The sequence below is a fragment of the Nipponia nippon genome, unplaced genomic scaffold, assembly GCF_047370975.1.
Source record: "Nipponia nippon isolate SJK-2023a ecotype South Korea unplaced genomic scaffold, ASM4737097v1 scaffold_2, whole genome shotgun sequence".
Taxonomy (NCBI): Eukaryota; Metazoa; Chordata; class Aves; order Pelecaniformes; family Threskiornithidae; genus Nipponia; species Nipponia nippon.
Window position 1 is genome coordinate 97,456,904 of NW_028262336.1, and position 23,460 is coordinate 97,480,363.

Below are 23,460 nucleotides of genomic sequence, written 5' to 3' on the forward strand. Positions count from 1 at the left end.
TTTTTTTTTATTAAACAGTGGACAAAACATAAGTGCCTAGGCAAGGAAAAGAGATGCATAAACTTCAGTGAAGCTGATATGGAAATTTACTTGCTTTTTGAAGCCTTCAGAAGACTTAACTGGTGCTGTGTAGTGGCTAGTCACAGTTCCCAAAGTGTTAATCACAAACTCGTACTTGGCTTGTCACTTCATGTATTGTTACTGCTTGAAACTTAATTTCTTATTACTTTTTCTAGCTAGCTTTTACTTTTTCATGGTGCACTCTCTTTCTGGAATACTAATGTCTATATAGTACAGATTGAACCCTGTGGTTGCTTGATATGTTTCAGCGTATTTTGGTAAGTAGTATAGCTCGTAGTGCTAAAGGCTCTTTATTTGAAGCAGCTTTTGCCTGCTTTGGCACTGCCAGAGTACTTGAAATGACTAGGGATGCTATGGGCATTTTAAAAAGGGGGGGGGGGGGGGGCGGGATTATGTGGGAGGCTGTATAATAAGACCTTACAAGCATGTAGTGATTTAATCGTTTGGAACAGATGCAAGGAAACTGTACTCGTATATTAAGACTAAGTATTTTTACGAACACTCTGTGGAGAATTAGCAGTTATGAAATGGGAAACTCACTCGGAGATCATGAGAATTACTTAGGAGTCATGACTTGGTGTGCATATGTAACATGTGAGACAGGTTATCAGCAGTCTAAACAAGATGCCTCCATGAGAGCAAACCAAGCTTACTGAGCTGCCCAAACTAGTGTGGCCTCGTGGAGTTCAGTGTAAGCTGTGAAGTCTGATCAAGAAGCTGAGTAAATAAGTCTTTAAGCCACATCAATTTATGTGCCTGCATGCTTGGCAGTACTTGAACAAGCTGACTTAAAACTATCTGTGATGTGATTAGGGAACTAAGAGCAATTGCGGCATAGGAAATAGTCCTAGTCTCTCAGTACTACTGTAAGGTAGTGCTAGAGCTCATTTGTCTCGCTGTCCTGACTTCCAGGTCTGTTTTGTCTTAAGCCTTACTTACTCTTCTATAGGGGCTTTTTCTCAGACCAGTGCTCTTCCCCTGGAGGCTCTGATGCTGCTTACAGATGTGGTGTTGCTTAGGAGGGAGGGGCTGAGAAGCTTGAAGCTCTCCTCTTTCACTTCTCAGTCTCGCAGAAGGCATGGAGGAAGTGTTTGAAAGCTTCCTGGCTCTCCCTTTATGGAAAGAGAGAAAGGCATCCATAAAGAAGAATTAATACAGGAGTGCTGGTGTGTTTCTTGCCACTTAAAATCAGTCTTCAGCTCATGTGACTTTTTAAGTGAATTGGGTAGATGCTATCTAAAATAAACATGTACATGTGGTAACTTAAAAATATTTTGTGTTAACACTGAGGTCTGGTAATGTGCACTTGGTGTCTACTTCTAGTAAGCTTAGGCAGATCTTTTATTTTCTGTATTTAAAACAGAGTTGTAAGCTTGCCTTCAGAGTGTGTTTCAGTTTAAGCAGCTTTGATTTCCATCACCCCACCTCTCTTCCACCTGAGGACCCAGGTTATAAACTATGTCTCATCTTAAAATTAGTTTTAAGCTTTGGCTTTACAGAATCAAATCAGCTTTGTGTGGACAGGGCATGGTAGTAGTCCTTATGAGTGCTTTAGAGGAAAGCCATGGGGTTGTTGTCATACTTTCACAGCTTACTTGCCAAATTGTTTTTGTTTTAAAGAAATGCTTAGTGTCTTGTAAAAACCATTGGTGTCTGCCCAGTATTACACAGTGTAAGGTATTGTCTGATGTTTGTTTCATGCCTAATATAAGTATGGATGGTATCGTGCCTGTAAGTAATTAATCCTTTGATTTCTTGGTGAATTCCACATCTTGTTGTTGCATAAAACAAGGTTTGCTGCTTTAATTGCAAATGTGTTTCCCTTGAGGAAGGGCTAGCCTGTGAGTATTTCATCCTGTTATGCGGGAGCAAGTCCTAGTACCTCTTCAGATACAAGGCATTACTCTCACTGAGACCAGTTTAGCTGTTTACTCTTGTTTGACTAAGAGTAATCAAACACAAAAATTCTGCAAGTATATCCCTTTGTAGTAGTGACTTGTCACTGCTTAGTTCATTCAGGCATCTATCTTCCACTTTTTTTGGGTGAGGAAGTCTTAGAAGTTACCTAAAGTGCCCTATCTCTGAGGAGTTGCTCAGCTTTTCTGTAGTGTCCTTCTTGTACCCTGACTTCTAACGTAATCTTGAGAGATTTCTTCTTTGATAAAAGATCAATATGCAAGTGTTTTTAGGAGTTAATTAAATTAATTCTTATTCAACACATTCTAAAAGTTTTTTCATTTTATTTAACGAAATAACAATGGATTCTAAGCATGCAAATAGTCCCCTGGTAATGATATAGGGGAGTTACAAAACTATTAAACTCAGTAATTAGGGAAGGTATGATGCTATGCTAATTAATGCCTCCCACATGAAATTAATAACATAGCTGAGGTAACCATTGTACTCTACTACTGGAGTAGAGGATGTTTCAAGTCTGTTAAAGATCCTTTCCTTTGAAGATAGGAGTATGGACCTGTCAGTAAAGAATCTTCTGGTGTAGCTCATAAGACTGTATTTGTGGTGTGGTTGTTACTTGTGCTGCTAAGGAGGGGCAGCATAGGAAGAGTGTAGGCTGTTTCCTTGACACTGACTTTCAAAAGAGGTGGTGAGGATGCCTGGCCAGCTGCAGGCTACTAAAGTGACAGAATTGTGGAGAATAGATTAATGGGAAGAGTCAGTAAGACTCAGTAAGGGAAAATCATGCTTCGCATTTGTCAGTGATTTGAGGGAGTCTGATTTGGAGAAGACTTTATCCCAAATAAATATTCCTGTTTTAATTTTTCCAAAGGAGTTTGTAAATGTCATCGTGAAAGGCTTATAAAGCAGGCTTCCATGGAATGGTGCTGGTTATTTATTCACTCTGGACTTTTTTTTTAAGGAACATTCCTGTATGAATAAATGATAACTTTTCAGAGTTAAGTCCTACTGTGTTTTGTGCTAGAACTTTTTTCTTAATTGCCTATGGTTGTATTGAACAGAACAAGCAATGAATAGCAAGAAAAGTTCAATTGTACAAAGCTACTCATGGCACAAGAAGTGAAGGCCACCTGAAAACATGCAGAAGTACTTCATGTTTTTGGAGTAAGTTGAGTCATAGCAAGTAAAATTGCTTATAGATGCATGTTAGACTTAGAAATCTCAATTTAATGTAGACCTAGTATGGGCTGTGAGCTGGATTGCCCCTAAGATTTGAGATTTTTCGGGATTTTTGAGGTTCTGTTAAAACAATTTCCTTGTACAGTAGTTGAAAGCTGGTGAATCCTGGGAAAAGAAAAATGCTGTTACGGCACTGCTTAAGTACACTGCAAGTCTATATTTGCAATGGTGTGTGTATTGCTGTTTGCCCTGGTCCTGCCCCTGCCACCAAGCCTCCTCAGAAGAAGGATGGAAGTATGAAATGACCTTCTTGAAGGAGACAGAACTTAGTAGAAGATTCTGAAATTGTGAGCAATCTGGAGAAGTTAAGTAGGGACTTGCCTGTTTTCAAGCTATCATGCCTAGTTTTCATTTTGGTAGAAACGGTGGCTGTGAAGTAGCAGGCTCCAAACAAAGGTCTTGACAAAAAGGTAGTTATACTGTGGAACCCTTTGCTGCAAGATGTAGTAGCTATGAAAAATTTTAGGCACTTCGGGGCAGGCAGGGAGAAGCCCTTTACTTTTTTTGTGTGTGTGAAGATATACTTTTTGGCTCACAGGATTGGTGAGGCACAAGCTGAGAACATTCTGGTGCAAACTGTAATAATGCTTGTTATGCAAGCCTCTCCCTATGCATCTCCCTACGCATCTAACACTTGTGTCTTGCCTCTAGTGGCCCATACCAGGTGGGTCTGATCTTTCTGGCCTGATCTGTTATGATTCATGCAACTTTTTTTGTCTGAATCACTGTGAAATCTATAAAAGAGTGTCGAGATGAAGTTGGTGTTTAAGGCTTGCATCGGTAATTGCCTTGAACTTGCTTTAAGATGTCTAAATAAAAACATAACTTTTTTAAAGGCTGAGATTTATGTGTGTGTGTATCAGGTCTCACAAAACAGTGCTGATGTTGATAGTTCCATTTGCTTAACTGCTCACAGATGCAGTTCCCCTGGCTTGTAGGGCACCTGCTCAGTCTGAGTTCTTGCTAGGCGAACTGCAGTCTCATCCCAGGAGATGTGGCAGATTGGTCTCTTCAGTACTTCTACACAAAATGTAGTTTAAAAACCAGTTGAAAATGTATGATGGGGCTATGACTTATCTAATTTCTAGTGTTTCTGTTATGGTTTCTGCTTTGCAGAGGCATACACATGTTCATAGATGGTAGAGAACTCTACTAACTCAAATAGAGAGGAAGTTACAGATGCTAAGTACTTGCAAGCAAGAGCTCTTGTTTGCTTCAAAGCAAAGGATGTTCTAGGGATTCAGGCTGTATTGAGTGTGTGTGTACAGCGCAGAATAAGACTAGGTCTTAATTTAAGGCAAGCTTTTTAATAACAAGCCTCCTCCTTTAAAAGAGGCATAGTTTATAGGGCTGTTAAAGATGTCTCTGACAAGAGAATGTTGTTTCAACATTTGTTATCACACATGTTCTTTCTGATAAGAAATACAGTATCAGTTTTATTCTGCCAATAGTACAGAATACAAATAGCAGGGATTACAACTGTTATTGTACAGAATGCAGGTGGGAATGTGTTTTGTGTATTCTGCAGATTTGAATTTAAATAACTGGAAAAAGCTGGTTAAAGGAAAAAAATGCTGGTTTATACAGAGAGTCATGATAGTGAAAGGTTAGCTATTACTGTGACATTACTACTTTGACCACCATCTGCGGTCTGACTCAGCATTCTTCTGCATTGCCACGTCTGGGGAAGGGCTATGTGGCCTGTCCGTTTTGACAATTGAAGCAAGCAAGGCTGGACCTAGGTTGTCTTCGAAGCTCTTTTTATTTCAGCCAATGACGTTAACCACTCTTACCAGCAGAAGGTGGGTAGTTTTTATATGCATATATAAATACCAGTAGAGCTTGGGGGAAAGGGTAGAAGAACATGTTGATATTCTGGAAGGGTTGTCCTGGGACTAGAAATCTAAGATACTGTGAGAGTTGGAAAGCAGTAATGAACTTTTTCCTTGGCCTCTATGAGCTGAAGCCCCTTCCAGCTGATACTTTTTTTCCATTCTCTCAAACATCAGTGTACTGAAATCAGTGTGGAGAGAGGGTTGCTTGTTTGGGGAACCTCGTGCAGAGGTCCCTAGTCTGTCTCTGAAATTTAATAGTATGATGATGCTTTCTTTTCCTGTATCAGTATTGCAAAGTATCCAAATATTTCATGATACAAGGAGCATTTCCAACGCAGATTCTGAACTCTTTCAGAACTTAATCATATATCATTCAAACAAGGTGGTGTCAGACCTTGCTATCAAACTGGTGGATAATTTAGTAGTTATTATTTGTTAGCACAGGAACAGTATATACCGAGTTCTGCCTAAAAATGTGATTCAGGTACTTAGATTTTCATCAACTGCTTCGAGAAACATAGATTGTCTTAGGTACAGATGACGTTGTTTTATAGATGTGCAATAAAACACAAAAGGCTTTTTAAAAGGTCCAAGTGTTAAATGCCAATTACGAAGAATACTGACAGTCTGCTGATGTTCCTGTATTGATTGTGCCTCGTTTTGGTCAGAAATGCATATTAATAACTTGAACAGCCCCCAAATACTTGTCAGATAGCTCCCAGGAAAAGTTGCTGATCAGAATTGCAGTCAGTGATAACTTGGAGGGGTTTTTATTACCGCACTTGATCAGCATTGCGGCATGGAGAGATTTCCAGCACAACTGACTTCCAGCATTCTTTCCATAGGGCTTGATGTGCAAGCCTTGTCCCTTTCTCTAGGCTCTGATGTTCCACATTGAGCTCTTGGGTTCCTTCCTTACCCGGCCCCCCCATCAGTGTTACATGGCAGACACACAGTTTAAGAAATTGAAGATGTAAGCATTGAGAACATAAGATGAAAATTTTGTTTAAATGAATCCTAGGTGTTGCCAAAAACCCCAGTCCTTGGTGTTGCACCAAAATCTTGGCAACAAGAGAGAAGACGCTACCTGACAAGACGAATGTTGAAACTCTTGAGTACTGAGAGGTCCGCAAGCAGGATTATATGGAAGTACAGTAGCAGGGAAGACCAATAAACTTAAACAAATCATGTTCTTCTAATAAAGCTTGAAGCTGTTTTTATTCAGCTACTTAGAAATAGTTAAATCAGTTGAAATGCTTATTTTTCTTATTGGCGGTTCTGATGGTCCAGCATGTTTCTGGCAAGGCAGCCTGTTGATGTGCAGACCTGTATTAATAGAACATGGGTTGCACAGGTAGGATCTGAGAACAGTGTTAAATTGTTGGCAGGGGTTTGGATTTAGTGCTTGACAAGCTCTTGTCAAGAGACAGCAAAACCAACTTCCAAATTTAGTATTGTTATTAAAGAAAATTGCACGTAGAATCATAGAATGCTTTGGGTTGGAAGGGACCTTAAAGATTATCTGTTTCTAACCCCCCTGCCATGGGCAGGGACACCTTCCACTAGACCAGGTTGCTCAAAGCCCCATCCAATAGTTTGGGTTGGAAGGGACCTTTAAAGGCCATCTAGTCCCTCCCCCCTGCAATGAGCAGGGACATCTTCAACTGGATCAGGTTGCTCAGAGCCGCGTCCAACCTGACCTTGAATGTTTCCAAGGATGGGGCATCCGCCACCTCTCTGGGCAACCTGTTCTTGTGCTTCACCACCCTCCTCATAAAAAATGTCTTCCTTATATCTAGTCTGAATCTACCCTCTTTTAGTTTAAAACCATTACCCTCTGTCCTATTGCAACAGGCCCTATTAAAAGTCTGTCCCCATCTTATAAGCCCCCTTTACACATAGAATCATAAATGTCCTGCGCTGGAAGGGACCCACAAGCATCATCAAGTCCAACTCTTGTCCCTGGATAGGACAACCCCAGAATTCACAACATACATGTGCTCACCATGAGACTGGTCAGTGTGTCTCGTTTGGATTGAACGTCTTCGCTGCAGCTGTGTTACAGTCACAGACCATCTTAAACAACTTAAAACTATTAAAACATTGCAGTTGATCAAGAAAGCCTGGTTGCTATGCTTAACGCCGCTCTTTGGTTTGATATGATACCTGTCCTCGTTCTTTGAATGTGATACTACATTTTATTCAGCCTTCACATGAAAGTGGTTTATGAAGTAATACCGTGTCACTTCCGTACATTCAGAGGCACTAGGGACACAGAGTGAGAAAGGGAATTGGTTGCTGCAACTGCAGTCAGTCTCTCTTTGAGATTTTTTTTGTTAAATGGCTTCTCAGAAGTGAGTGTTAATGTTTGTGGGCCATGATGAGATGTTCTTCAGCCATAAAATTGCCGATCTGTGTATTAAACTCAATCTTCAGTATGTGAAAAACATAGTTGTTGTCTCAATACAAGACCTTTTTTTAAGTGGCAAATGCTTTGTCTAGGGAGGTATAGTCTGCAAAAGCATCCCTTTACTAACCTGATGTTGCAAATAGTTAAACATAATTTACATGTAAATAGCATATGCAATTGAGTAGTGATACATGAAGTCCTGTTTTATAAGTAATGTTTGCAAGCCATTCGGATCCCTGAGTCTGACATTTAGTAGTGGAAGGGTTTTTTGTCTTTTCAAATGGTGGAAGGGTTTTTACGTCTTCAAAAAAGATGGCGTGATACAAAAAATACGTTAGAATTTGTGAATGGTAGTTCCTTAAATAGAAGCAGCAAAGCACTGTAACACAGGATTAAAGTTTCCTCTTTTCATTGTTGTATCCTTGTTACTAGTATTTTTTACCTTTACAGTTATAGTTACTTCCTAGATGCTGTGCCTATTTGACCTCTGTGTAGAGGCACCTGATACTTGCCTGTAAGCACATAAAATGATGTCTAGCTTAGTCGTATGGCAAAGTCTACAAGTAGATTACATCTCTTGAGTTCGTGTTGAAAAAGGCAATAAACCAGGATGAGATGTTTGCCAGAGGGGTAACATCCTTCCAGGAACATCTGGTAGCAGAAGTTCTGGATAACGGTCTGGCCTTGCCAAAATCTCCCTTTGAGGTTTCAAGAGTGTAAACATTCGTGATTTGGCTTTAGTTTTAGCAGGAAATTACTGCCATGAAGGGGTGATGGGGAGCCTCACATTAAGCACAACAGATAAGGCTGTTAAAGAAAAAAAAAAAAACCCTGGCATATTAGCTTGAGCTTTTAATATACTAAAGACTTAATGCAGTGGGACAGATACTAATGAATGCATTTCAGCTATATTTGTCCTGATTAGTACAAAACTTGAGAATACATGTGGAGACATCGGGTTTCTCAACTATGAAATTCCCATCTGTACTACAAAATGAGATGGTATTGTATGGCATCAGACTCTGGTCTCTTGTAAATAAGGTACAGGTGGAGCATGGTATGCTCATTCACAGCTCTTGGATAGACAGAAGTTTAAAAGCACGCTGTTCACGAAGTTTGGATGCTTTAAAGCCCTGGGCTTGTCCATGTAACTGTAAGCCTTTCGGTGTATCTGTATCTGTTAATGAGAAACAAATAATTTGTATTGCTGAGCAAAGTCCTTTTCTCTTATATTGGCGTATGTTTAAGCCAATGTATTGGTATAAATACATAACTTACATACACACATGTCCATTTGTAATTATGTATTTGGAGGGAGCGGGGCTGGGAAGTCACCTTTTGACTAACCAGCAAGGCTTGTCGCATAAGCAGTGGAATTGCATAAAGTTACATTTTTGTACTGATTCATTATATTTCTGTGGTCAGCCCCTCTTTTGCCTAGTAACTAGCAGCTGGGCAAGAAATGCTGTGGTTTGTGTCTGGTTTCGAGCTGACCTGTTTATTGACAAGTACAAGTATACTGGTTGTCTATCAGCAGGCCAGACAACTGTGAATGTTGAACTCGTGCTTCTCTCTTGTTGCAGACCATTAACTTCTCTCTTCTATCCAACTATTGGCCTTTGGAAAATGTGATCTTGTTTGTCCTCCAAAAATCTCAAATTTGTCTATAATTATCTAAGTTCAGTTCTTATTCTAGACCTGAGACTGAACTCCATAGGATAAAAATGTCAGAACAAGGATAATAGATGCGATTTCCTCAAGTAGTTAATCTATTTTAAGTGCACACTTGACTCAAATAGCTTCTGTTCTGTGGTTAAGCATTGCTGTATATTTGGAGTTTCACTTAACATTGCAAGAGTTGTGAACATTCATCTATGATTCTACTATTCTATTACTTTTTCAGGCATACCTGAGTAAATTTAGAGAGCATACTTAAAGCATTGTTGGTATTTTTTTATGATTCCTTAAAAATGACACTAAGCATCCTGTATTTAAGAAAGGTCAAATTTCTCATTCATCTGTTTTTTTCCCTAGCAAGTTTTGCTGCAACCTGGGTCACTTCAGATAAAGATGTGGAAACTAGTTCTCAGTTTAAAATTCTCAAGGCTTTTTTTTATTGCTGTTGTTTAAATGTTAATTACCATAGTATAACTATTTGCCTCTGATGGGAACTCCCTGGCCATCCTGCTAGAAGTCAGCCAGGCAGAGCAACCTGATCCAATATCAAGGTTAGCTCTCCTTTGTTTCGAGGGGTGATTTAGGTGGCCTCCAAAGGTTCCTGCTGACCTAAATTATTCTGTGATTTAGTTTCCAGTTAATCATGGTTAACTGCAAGTGTCTTGAGTTTCAAGGAACAAAGACTTAAAAACTAACTGCAGTTAAGCCCTTTCCCACAGGCTGGAGGAGGATCCTTGTTTTGGCACCTTAACCAATTACCCAAAAGTGAGCATAGGCATGTTTCTGTATTGCTTGTACCCTGGGAAGTGATGCGGTGATGTATTATGACTGCAAAGGAGTTACTACACTCTGCATTAATTTAACATAGATTTTTACCTCTGTCCTGGAAGATTGGTGGAGTGGGAGTGATGTGTGAGAGACGGTTAAAGTGCTCAAGCATATAACTGAAATGACAATTTCTCCTGAGAATAGCTGACTAATTTACAGCAGGACAATACACCTTTATTAACCAAAAATGGTGCCAAGCTAAGCCTGGTTGGTTTTTTTTTTCCTTCAAGTTAAGCTTAAATGACCTTAAATCATTTTCATGCTTGCTGATACAAGGATGTCTTTAACTGGCTTAAGTAAACTTGTTTTAAAGTGATCAATTGTAGTGATCTGTAACCATTACTGAGACCTTACTAACTTACTAACATCAGGTAATATCTTTCAAAAGAAGAAAAGGGACCCAGGTTCACATGCGGGGGGTTTTTTTTCCCTTGTGTTCCCACAGTTAAACTGCATTGTTTTGCCAGTTTACCTCATGGTTAGGTAAATGGTACCCTAAATAAATCTAAAAGTAGCCCTTAGCTGTACTATTCCAGCTGGAAATGAGATTTTTTTTTTTTTTTTTTTTTTCCCCCAAATACCCAGGTAAATTCTCCCTCCCCGGATATCTATATATAGATTTTTGAGGTTACAATAGGTCTGTCCTACTTCATGGTTTCTCTCTTCCTCCCAAAAGTCTACATGGGCAACAAGCAAAGTCTTCTGTCTGAGATTTCTTACTCTAGGAGGTCGCTAGGCGAGGGAAATTCTCAAAAGTTCTGTTAAGATTTCTAACTTGGCTATCTGTTTTAAGAACTTCTGAATCAAAGTAAATATTCCTACTTGCCTTTCCTATTTCTGTTGAAAAAGAACTAGTAACTTTTATAAAAAAGGAGGCCATGAGGTAGAGCATTGGCTGCATGTAAATGAAAGCAGATACTGTTCTGAATGCTGAAAAATGGTAATGTAATATGAATAGTCATATTCAGCTAGAGCTTGTTAGTGATCTGATTTGCCATACCTTACTGAAAGAACTACTGCATTTCTAATAGTATGTTACGGTACTCTGTTTTTAAATGCATTTCAGTGATTGTATTCCATCTTTTTTTCAGAAATGTTATGAACAAAAACAATACAAAAATGGACTCAAGTTCTGCAAGATGATCCTCTCTAACCCGAAATTTGCTGAACATGGAGGTAACTGCAGACTCAAAAGATCTTTTTTTTCTCCTGTCATGAACTTAAATGTATAATCAATCTATTCCATACTATTGGGAAAGAAAGGAGCCTGTTGTGGAGTATAGTTCTGTCCTTCTGACTGAATAATTATTCTGGATTTTCAGTCTTTGTGCATTTAGACCAAGTTTTCACCCTAGCTCAGTCAAACACTCCTGTGCGGTGGGATGATGAAGATCAAAATACATGGTGGAAGCACACTACAGTGAAGCTTCCAAGTAAGTTGCCTTTCTAGGTTTCTGGGTCAGAGTGCTAGTGTGGGGTTTTTCTTACATTCCTGCTTAACAGCAAGCCCAGCCTGTTTTTGAATGTTACATGAAGGTATTCTCCCAATGAATTCAAAATCTTGCTTTTTTTTTTTTGTCAAGTTAATACTCTTAAATTTTCTGTACTGCATACCAAATTGCTACTTATAAGGAGCAAAGTTAAGTGTAATACTGTTACTGCTAAGACTTGAAGCTAAAGACAGAATCTGGAGGTCCTGTTCTGATAAATATTGCAGGAAATGGGACAGCAAAATGTTGCTTCTATTTACATGTCAGAACTTAATCCTCAGTAAGATACTCTAGTCTTATTGTATTACAGGGTTTCTGTTGCGTGGTTCAGCCAATCTTTCCTTCTGATACAGTGAATTTTTCTTGTTCGTCTGCTGTTGAAGCAGCCGAACACGGAGTGTGCACGTACCGTGTCAGTAAAATTATTTTTCTATTTGACATTGTCAGACCTTGGCAAAATGTTTGACTAATCCTTTTCATGCTTCCAGCACTGTCTGCTGTTTCTTCGTTGTTTTCATTACTTCCCTAGAGATAAAAGTACAGTTTTCTTGTTGCTTCAAAGCTAGAGTGGCTTGTCCAGCTCTGACCTAATGCATTTGTCTCTACTGGCTCTTGTGTTTTTATAACATCTCAGTATACATCTCTGTCTTTTCTGCTCTTGCTGCCTCTTAAACTTTTCCAGGACAACTAGCTGCCTTGGCAGGCCACATACTACTTGGGCTCTGAGCCACTAATGGCTTTGAAGCTTGGGAGCAAAGCCTGGAACGAACAGCTGAAGCAGAACTAAGCCAATGAAATGATCTGATGGGAAGCTGCACTGTTGTCACAGTTAGCTTCAGAGACAAGGAATTTGAAAAATTTAGTGAGAAGGTGGCAAACAGATGGATTGCTGTGGCTGGACAGTTATCTCCCTGGTGTGGGAAGGTAGGAGTAGCTTGCCCTCCTTCCCACAGTGGGGATTTTCTTTTTCAAGCTTCCTGATATTACTGGGAAGGTATCATTCTAGCTTTCTCTGCTCTTACAGTGTGGATGTAGGACAATTTAAAAACAAAACAAAAGCCCTGGCTCATTTCGGGTCATCATTCGCTTTAGGTGTACTTTTACAGAAAACTGTGTTAAACAGATCTATCAATGAAACTTGAAACTGCTGTAATGGCTGACCTTGAGATGATGGGCCATTGCCATTAATACTGGGGAAAAGGTTGCAATTGGAGGAAAACCAGAGTACTATAATGAAAATGTGACTAATCTTCTGGCAGGGGCCAAAACTAAGTGGTTTCTCTTTTTAGCAAAAAAACCCTGAAATATGAATCTGGAACATGTTTCAGGCATAGTGCATGCATTACATACAACTTGTTTCCCACTTGAAGAATGGGGGAAGAGAGGGAGCAATAGTCATACCAATGTATTATTTGGAATCTTGTGCCTCTCAGAACGTTGATTAAAATGCTACTACTTTGAGAAGGTCTTTTACCCCCAAAATACCGTAGCAGGAAAGATGCTCCTCTTAACTAATGCTTTGTAAGCAACCTGTAATAGTGGAGCTGGCTGTGATAGAGGTCTGTGTTTTATGGTATGACACAACCTGATGAATTTTTTCTTCCTCTGCCTACCTGGAACTTTAACACACATTGAGAAGCTCTCTAAAATTGCTTTAGCTTATTGTTAACTCCCTTAAAGCCAGTTAAAATGTATTTTTTTAATTAATAAAGTTTGTGTTGTCTGTGTTCATCACATCTGTACGATGCTCTGCAGTGATCTTTTTAAGGCCAATTTCAGGAAAGGACGTGCTTCCATATAACAGTCTTCAGCTGTGCTAGGCTGCTATCCTGATCTAAATTGATAATTTAATGGGGAACTTCACTGTATAATAACTTCAAAGGATATCTGCACTGTGAAACTGGCATATGGGAAGTCAGAAACATAAGTATATGATATTTCTTACAGAGACGCTTGCGATGAAAGGACTGACCTTGAACTGCTTAGGGAAGAAGGAAGAAGCATATGAATTTGTTCGTAAAGGACTTCGTAATGATGTAAAGAGTCATGTCTGTATCCTTTTTAATACAAAACCTGATCTTTTTGCTATGAGTTATACATCTGCATGTATCATTTTTTTGGCTACATCAGTACGTACTTCTGAAGTATGTAATGTGGTCTGTATAAAACAGTCTAAAATAAGGTATGTACAGTGAATATTAATTGGTAATCAAATACTTCAAATAAGGTTTTATTTTCCTGGCTACAATTTTGCAGAATCTTTAAGAAAAATGCCCTTTACATTTATCTCTTAGGAAAAGATCATCTATGGTGTTTACTTTCTGTAAAGAACAGGTGTGGCTTGTAAAATTTGGTCTTTTCTTATACCTTTTTACGAGAGAAGAAAACTTTAGAAGTCCAATCTAGAGGTGCTCTGAAACAATCTATTTTGCCACTAAATTTCAGGTAATGGTTTAGGTCTGCTGGCTTGATGACTACTACTCTGTTCTAAGCTTGTGTTCCAGAAGTTCATACCTGCGAAATACTTAACAGCTACCGAAGAGCTTTGGGAGTAGCTGTCTTCTGTTTAAGCCACGGGTAGGAGGCTACTTCAGATTTGCACAGAATGCCTTACTTGTTCTGTATGCATTTCAGTTGCATGTTAAGGGGCAAATTTCCCATTAAATATTTGTTTTCAACATTTAAAAAAAAAAATCTTCCTTTATCACAGGAAACACTCTATGATGGCCATGTAGTTAAGACAAAGGGATGGCTGTTGACGCCGTTCCTGTATTAAACATCCAGGGAGCTAGAGGTTGGGAAAAACCTGTAAGGGTATGGAGGTTTATCAGTTACTAGAGGTATGCCATAGAACAATCAAAGACAATTTGTACTTTCGTATCTGCTAAGGAATACCAAAGCAACTTTAATCTATGTATAGGAAGTCTCACACCTTAAATCAGGGAGCAAAAGGATCTGGGCGAGTTAGTGGAGAGTTTTGGGGGATTCCAATTACTAAAAAAAATTCCATAGTGGGATTTATCAGCATCATTAATTCTTGTCTGCAATTCATGCTGACTCCTAAAACTGTCTAGAAGACTTCCCTACAAATGCTGGAGGGACCTGTGCTTTTTCAGATCTAATTTGGTGGGGTGGGGTGGTCAAAGGGACCCTCTTCCTGGACAAGTTTAAAAAAAAAAAAAAAAGTTGGGTTTTTTTTTGGTTATGTGTTTTAGTGGATTTTTATCAGTGTATTACTGACTTGTTAAACTTACCTTAAGACGACTACAAGGATTTTTGTTTTCTGAATTCAGAGAAAGTGTAAACTCAACTGAATCCTGTTAGGCGCAAATGTTCGTTCTTGTTTTTTTTTTTTTTTTAAACTGCATCCATAGAACTAGCTCTGATAAAGCAAGAAGTTCCAACTTTTTACGTTCAAGTGTATTGTTACAGCTCTACAGAGAATCCCCTGGAGTAATCTGTCTATGCAGTACTATTTCTCTAGTGAGCACAAGCTACCTGATAGTGAATTAATTCCAGACTGAGCATCAGGTTTGTCACAGTACTTTCAGTTGTCATCTCTTGGTAAATTCTAAAGAACTAGCAGACCTCTTTCGCTGTTACCACACTTCTAAGAGCACCTGATGTGCTCTCATAATGCCACTCCCCAAATATCTGAATCTTTCCTGATGGTGGGGCTCCAGTACATGGGGAGAGTCAAGACTAGGAGAATATATTTTCTAGCCCCTGAGAAACTGAGATCTGAGGCTGAGCTCTTTAATAAAGGTTCCTTCTGCATCCTTTGCAAAGGCTTGTGACTAGCCATGAAGTTCTGATGAAAGTTTGAAGGCCTGTTGATCCTCAGTGCTAGTTAAGCAGAGCTTGGGAGGTTTTCTAAAATAATGCTTTCATTTCCTGTTTTGTGGGAGCTTAATGTCTGTCATTTGGTTTAAAGGGAGAGCCAGGGGGTAGCCACTAAAGTCACCTTGTTCCAGTAGCTGGTTTCGAGGAGGTGCAATACATCTGTGTGTGCTTATTTTCTTGTGGTAACATTTGAAGGTGCTTTTGGTGTATTTTGTCATCTGTGCACCTGGTACACACAGAAAGCACGTGGTAGAGGGTGTTTAAAATACAGCTGGTCACTTCAGTGTTCTGATATGTTTAAGGAGGAGTAGAAGACTTCAATTCTTCTACGGTTCCACATATTGAGGTTTGGGGGAAAATGTCTGTTCTAAAACTGTTTAGAAATCCAGAAATTTTCTGGTCAAACTACAAATGAATTCTGACCCATTTTTGGATATAACTTGAGTAATGATCTAGTTGGAGATCTACACTTATTTCAAGAATAAATGTTTTAGGTAATGGCGTGTTATACTCAGGATGCTGTAAAAACACATGCCAGACTGCTCAGAGCTGTCTACTGTAATAAATTGGTGTCACTATGCTTTATTGGCTTGTATCAGCTGTTAATATTTCTTATGCTTAGTCTTGACTACTGTATACAGTTATTTCTGAAAGGGTTTATGCTTTTCTTTACTTGATTGCTTGGTGAGGAATATGATTTATGAAAGATTAAGCCAGTTTACCAGTTGAATCCAGAAATGGTAATGATGCCTGATAAGTTACTCAAAGCATCATCTTGGTCTAAGAACACTGTTAAAGTGCACATAAATTCTTTTGGACTGAATTGTCTTGCTCTAGGCGAGAAACTAAAATATCAGTAGTTCTGAGGCAGGTACACGAAGATGCCACATTTAACTTCGATCCATGTCCTGAATACTTGAACTCAAATAGGCAAGGCAGGCTTTATAGAAAGAAGCAGCAGTATTAGAACAACTGCTGTAACTGTATCCAAAATCGTTTCGTCCCCCTTTCCTGTTTAGTCTTAAATCATCATGGCAGCAATAGCAGCTCTCCTAGCAGTCTCAAAGATGCATATGGAGTTTTTGTGTGCTTCAGCTGGCTGAAATTGATTTGGTGTTCCCATAGAAATGCAAAACAGGGTCTCTTGCTTGTGTATTAGAAGTTTCCTTCAAACTGTTAATTCTTACAAGTCTTTTCTTTTGGCTGGAGTCTTATATCTTTCATTCTTGATAATTACAAACCTGCTTTATATCTTCATATCTAGAACTTACTTCAGGACATGAGTCTTTCTAAGAAAGAGCAAACTTAGTTCTGTTTCTTTGATTAATTTGACCAAGTTAACCCATTGAATTTTTTATGTGCTTTCTCAATTTTCAGAGATACAAAGTTTAGAAATGATCGTATCTTTGGAGGGAACAGTTGCTTCTGTTTCAATTCAATAGCATAAGAACTCTTAAATATTTTGGTTATTAGCACTATGAGTTATTTGTGACATCTTAATTAAAAGTGAGTGAAGGGTGCATACACCTCTCCTCAAGATTTCCTGTGTTCTGCTGCTTTAGAGGCACATGGGAGAGCTGCTTGAGAGAAGTTTTGAGCCACTTCTAACTTGAAAATCAAGATAAGTTCAGATTTACTACTGTGGAATATGTTGTCTCAGTGAGCTACTAGTAACCTGGAACAGCAAAAGGTGGATCATGTCAAGTAATCTTTCTTTTAATACAACTTTTCAAGAGTGATGTAAGCACACACAGCGTAATGTGTTGCTATGATGTATGTTGGTTTCATGCTTTGAATTCAGAATCTTTCCCAGATAAAAAAGAATGCTTGTGAGAGAAAAGTCTGTTGAAATAACACACTGCTGATGGCAATCTGAGATGCTGAGAATGTGACAAAGACTTTTGACGCACAGAAATGCTAAGATTTCCTTTTGTCAATGAATAAAGTGTAGCTCTGTGTTTATCCCTTACTGTAAAATCTGGAGACTAATTGAGGCTACAGATTTGCAAGTGAGGAAAAGTAAAACTTGTACACCAATTGTATCATTAGAATGAGATACTTCCACGAGTAAGAATTCCTACTGTAATTATAATAGTATGTTTTAAACAATACATCTCTAGGAATAACTCTTCTGGGTCTTGGAGTTTGGATCATTTAGTTTGTATAACAGTGTTTTTGGGGCGGGGGTATGAATGCGACTTAACAGAAGACTTTTAATTGAGATGTCTTTGCTTATTTGGAAGCATTTAATATTTTAAAATGTGTCAGTAAAGGCTGGCTGCAGTAATCAAATTTAATTTATAAGGGTGCTGATCTTCAAGGAAGATGTCAAGTTGTTTGGTCTGTAGCACAAATGCACTGCAGTTACTTTGTGAAAATTGTGAACGTATCTTCCTTAACATGCATTAGGTTGGCATGTCTATGGTCTTTTGCAACGTTCTGATAAGAAATATGATGAAGCTATCAAGTGTTACCGGAATGCACTGAAACTAGATAAAGATAATCTACAGATCTTGAGAGATCTCTCTCTGTTGCAGATTCAGATGAGGGATTTAGAAGGATATAGAGTAAGTATTCCCTTTGAATTCCCATTTATTGTTGGTAGCATTCTCTTCTTGTTCTATTCCATTATAAAGTCTTTTTTTGGTTGTAATTCTGTTGCTACTTGTTTTTGCTGTTTCAAAAGTGTTTTAAGCTCTTGTTTAGGAAAGCATGAAAACATATTGCAGCAGAGCTCCATATAATATAATGTTGAGAACCAGAACTGAAGTACCATTATTATGTACAATTTGACTTGTGGATCACCTTGTAAAGCTCTAGTTTTCAACTCATTTTTCACTAAAATAATGAAAATAAAAAGGATAAGACTTAGCTTAGCAAATAGGAGTACTTACTGTGCTATTGTAAAGTACTGCAAATGGTGTTTGGGTGTGTATACTGAAGAGGTTTTTTGTGACAATACACTATCATGTATGTTTCGAGTATGTGAGAAACTTGCTCCATGATGACTGATTTCTTGATTCCCAATACTGATTTTTATCTTAAAGAAAACCTTAAAATTTGTCTAAAACAGGGTTAGTGGTTTCAAAATGGCTGAACTGATGTGGCTATGAAAGGGGAAAGTTCTGCTCCTCTTCTATCCTCTACTTCATGTGAAGTGGAGGACTGGACTGTAGGCTTCAGCATTAGCTGGTCTCCTTTGCTGAGGATGTTGAATTTGCTAATGCAAGAAAAGGGGATAACTGACCTAGGGATATGACTTGACTCAGGAAGGGGGTCTGAGAAGTACTGCAGCAGTGTAAGTAAGAGGACCTTGTGCCTGGGCATGAGGAGAGTTGTTCTGCTCTTTCAGTGGCAGTGAGCTCATGCTTTCTAATGGAAACCCCTCTCTGAGATTTCAAAGCTCTATCTTTGGAAATAATTTAGGCACTTAAGAGGTACTCTTGAAAATGACACCTTTTGTGTCCCAACAAATAGATGTTATCCTTTGTGCCATGACTCCTATATTTAAATGTAGCCCCCAGATTTATGAGATGGCAACATGCTGCTTTTCCCCATGCCGTTAGAGTTTAGAAAACTGCCTAGGGCTTTTAAAAGATCTTTTAAAATATTAGCCATACTGGTGGTAAATCATGATAAAGGTGTAGTAACTCTTTAACGTATCTGTTATTTTTAAATTGCTTTTCTTTTACTGAAGGAGACAAGATACCAGCTACTTCAGCTGCGCCCCACGCAACGGGCTTCCTGGATTGGATATGCCATTGCGTACCACTTACTAAAAGATTATGATATGGCCTTAAAACTACTTGAAGAGTTTAGGAAAACCCAACAGGTAAGACTTCCTATTCTGCAAAGAGAACACTTTCTGTATAAGAGACAGAATCTGAGGAATTAGTTCTTTGTAATTAAGAAGAACCGATTAGGAACCAGTTAAGAATTAGGAAGAAATTTGTTACTTGTAGAGCTTTCTGCTTTGAGCAGAAAAATTTCCAAGAGCTTAGCAGCTGATGCAAATTATACAGGAATACTTCTTCCCTTCATAATAGGCTGTTAGGGTTGAGGGTATGAGGGTAGACTGATGTGGAGTAACTGATTAACTCAATGTTTGTGGGGCTTGTAGCTAAAGAAAACCCGTGGTGATCCTGTCCCTTTACAGTAGGTAAAACTTCAGAAAATTACTGTTTAGTGTTGGATGTGCTCATTTGCCCTTTTTCCTGCTATAGCCTGGATGCCATTACATCTCTGCAAAGAATGTGAAAAGAAACTTTTTCATTGCTTTTATATGCATCTGTAGATTATGCACTTGAAGTCAATGCTTGGTGTCAAAGTAATGTGAAAGCATAGCTGAAAATTCTTTGTTTGACATGATTTGGTGTTACTGAAACTTGTTGGAGTAAAGCAAATGGTACAATGCTAAAATCACTGAGTATAACCCTTTTTTTAAGAGAGAGACCATTGCTTTGTTCTGTTATTGGTAATGCAGAACTATAAAGTCTGAATTAACAGAACAGAGTGGATGTGTTGTTCGTTCTGTAACATGGAAAGAAAAAACATTTATAGATGCATTCAGCTTGGGAGGCGTGCTGGAAGTATCATGTGCAGAATCTAAGATATTACCTGACTTATAGATTGTGATTTTTTTTTAACGAAAATCTCACATCCTTCCTGAGATAACTGCATTTGAGATATTATACAGCCGGAATGGGACTAACTGTAAGAAGGGAAATTAATAATTGCTAGCAGGGACCAGTGTTTGTGTCTTGATCATGTATGGTGGTCAAACAAAGCATGTTGCAAGCCAGGTATATATAGCTTGATATTTCAAAAGAGCTGTAACTTCAGTGTTGAATAAAAACCGAAAACAATAAGTTTAAATGAAAATTGTGTCATCTTTTATGAGTGTTTGACAGCCAAAAAGTCATGGTTCTCGAATGAGTCAGCAGAGCCCAATTTGAGTTCAGTGTTGAAATGTCTGTTAGAATTAGAAAAAATATACGAGATGAAAAAACTGCAAATAAAGTGTAAGAAATTGAGGTTCTTTCAAGGACTAACAAGGCTTAACAGTGGTATTGGCCCCTTGGAGAGAATGGAAGCGATGCTGTTAATGTTGTTGTCTGTTCTAAAAGGTTGTGCGTAAATATGCTTGTTTGAGGGCAGTCATGATGATATGCTCTGCAGTCTAGTGACTAAACCAGATTTAAGTACCATCTGCCATAGATGAACATATTAAATCAGTTGAGTCTGCTGTGCAAGTTATCACAATCTTAAATCTCATCCTAAAACAAAGAAATCCTGAGATCTCAAGCTCTGATGCCATTTTTTTAGTGAAACCTGCAATATTTGGGAAATTTCCATAAATAGGAAAATGGTTTGTACTTGAACAATGAGCTGTTTAACTGTTGATTAGCATAGTATCAGCCACAGGAAAATGGTGGAAAAGCTGATTCAGCATTAAAGGACAGAAATAGCTACAAGTGTTGGACAACATGAGTTTATAGAAAACTAGTTGTGTCAAGCCTTTCCTCTTTTTTGAGATGGGTAGAGAGAGTTAAGTGGTATGTTGTGTTTTCTCCCCCAAAAGACTAAAAATAAGGATGACCACATTCGTTTTGTTTCTCTTGCAAATAGTCTTGTGCTTTGCTGTGCTAGCTCCCTGAGGAGTGCAGGCCCATATAGAGCCCCAGCCACTGGAAGAGAGAATCAATGTATTGGGTCCAGAACAGTCAGGAGAGCCCAAGCAAACTCACAGTTCAATTTAGCTCTTTGACAGTAGTCCCCAAACGTACTGTTTGTGCAGTCTCTGCATATTTAAGTCCTGCACTTAAAATAGTTGAGTTCAGGATACTCCATTGATCTCCATGGAGGTACACTTCTTGCTTGCTTTACTTTCCAAATCTCCCCTTTTGCCCTGTATTTTGCATGCACGCCAACTCAATAGATAAACTTTTGTGACTGACTTGATAGCATATTGCATGTGACTGTGATAAAAGGGTGATCTTGTTCAAGGTTTAAAAGGGGGGCTGAAAGACTGAAGGGTTTCCAAATCGCTAGTGAATGGGAATCTTCAACAAACTCATGTTTTCAAGGAGTTTTATGGCAATCTGTATTAGGCCTGATACTGTTTACCATTATTGTTAATGAATAAAGAAGTAAATGTAACATGTTATGTGCAATGCTGCTGTCTTAATAATTGGTAAATAATGGTGATGTAGGGTGATCATATTCATTTACTTGGATTACTCAAGCAGCTCTGTCCATTCAGATGTGAATTAACACAGACAAAACCAAGCAGTAAAACAAAGAAAGAGATCAAGGAACTGTCATTTTAGTGATTGTAGGTGAGTATCTGAAGATGCAGTATTACAAAATAACGGAGCTGATCTAGCTACAAGCTGTTGCCAAAACCAGCAGTCTGACTTTTTCCTGTGTGCTCCCACTGCTTCCTTGTGCAGCACTGGTTGACTCGTGGAGGGCTGGTTCAGGAAGCCAAAGTGACAGAAAAATAATCACTCTTTTGAAGGATTGATTGGCTGAACTGAACAACTGTGAGGTGAGAGGGGAAAGAGGAAGGGGAATAATAGAGGGAAGTGAACTGCTTTTGTTGATCCAGGCTGCAGTTAGATTGATTTAGCTTATTGTAAAATTGTCCCTCAGGGCAGACTTGTGAATGAAAAGCAAAAAACACCCTTATTTCTGAGAAGCAGCAGGGATTTTCTCTATAGACCACTGATTACTGAGAGATCGAGACTTACTGATGACCCTGTTTCTAAAAAGTGAGAAAATGAAAAGAACAATATGGAAAGATAAGAGGACTAGAGGAAAATACTGTCTAGTGAAGGGCAGAGATTCTCTTTGTTTACTGTAAGCAGAAAAAAACCCAGGTGATTCCAGTACAGTTTAGATACTGGGTTTGGGAAGAATGATAGCTAGGAAGATTGCTTAGTGGGGAAAAATAAAGGAACAAGTAGTGGCAGAAGTTGAGCAACAAATTCAAATGATAAATCACTTTTTATCACTGACAGTTTTATTCTAATGGCTGAGTTATCATTGGAAATGGTGAATTTTCTATCTCTCAGTGTGTCCAGATCAACATTGCCTGTCATCTGAAAGCTGTAAATTAACCAGATGCACAATATTTCAGTCAAAAACAGGTTATGAGGTTGAATGCAGACATCACTGCAGGAAGTATAACAGCCTGTGCTGTCCAAGTTAAATAATTTAAGAGTCACTTCAGAATTTAAATTTTAGGAACCAAGGTGTAAAACAACTATGCAACTTGTTTTACTGTTGTATGTCCCATTTTTCCTTTCTTCTTTTCCAGAACAAAATTTTTATTCTTAATTTTTATTTTATTCCTAATTTCTGCATCAGGCCCACAATTACAGATATGGACAGAAAACCTCTGGAGTTTTGGGGGTCTGCTCTTAGGTATGTTTTGGCTGCATCTTGTCACATTCTTTCAGTGACAGTTATGTTAGGGCATCTACGGTTGTAAAGTTGATTCTTTTTTTTTTTTGGTCCAGGAGAGGAAGAAATTTATTCTGAAACAGCAGAATTGAGTTCAAGAGAAAGTTGGACATCTCGTGTGCGAGAGCTATAACTCGTCTGGGGGGAGGGAGGAGTAAAGATGTATTGTGCAGCAATAACAATGGCATGGAAAAAACTTTTTATGGAATATCTTATTCTTCATAAGAATCTGGTTGTTCAGATTAAGTACTGGGGTTATAGGCTGCTTGCCTTCTGATAAATTGCACGTTTAAATCATCATTAACCAGATGAGGTTTCAAAAATCTCTTTAAAAATGAACTTTTATTAAAACTACTTTTAAAAATGACTTTTTAAATGGAGTAACAGTAAGTGCAGTATCTCTCATGGATTTGCCCTATGTGTAAGAGGGAGTTCATTTGATTTTCTTGACACTTCATAATTTCGTTCGTTAGTCCTGCCAAGCCAGAAGAGCTATGAGAAGGTTAATGATATGTTTCTTGTCTTTTATATATATATTTTTAAGGGCTTTCAGGTTAATGTTTTGAAGGCCTAAAACCAATTCATGATGTGCCAAAAAGCTGTGCTACTTATGTAATTTAGATATGTGTATTGTTTTGGAGGGGAGGATATTTTTAAGGGGGAGGTGAAGGAG

The 23,460-nt window shown here is 38.5% G+C and overlaps 1 protein-coding gene across 5 annotated transcripts in view; it reads left to right on the forward strand.

The window, feature by feature from the left end:
- The window catches only part of NAA16 (N-alpha-acetyltransferase 16, NatA auxiliary subunit), a 71,239-nt gene that overhangs the window by 1,944 nt on the left and 45,835 nt on the right, over positions 1-23,460 (forward strand). For 4 of the 5 annotated variants that reach the window (XM_087755961.1, XM_087755960.1, XM_087755959.1 and 1 more), the window contains exons 2-5: positions 11,079-11,163; positions 13,425-13,529; positions 17,730-17,887; positions 19,018-19,152. In XM_087755961.1, the coding sequence (XP_087612087.1) occupies positions 11,079-11,163; positions 13,425-13,529; positions 17,730-17,887; positions 19,018-19,152 (483 nt within the window). Of the gene's footprint in view, positions 1-11,078; positions 11,164-12,144; positions 12,402-13,424; positions 13,530-17,729; positions 17,888-19,017; positions 19,153-23,460 lie in introns of those variants that run through there. The other variant, XM_087755958.1, reaches the window with a different exon arrangement.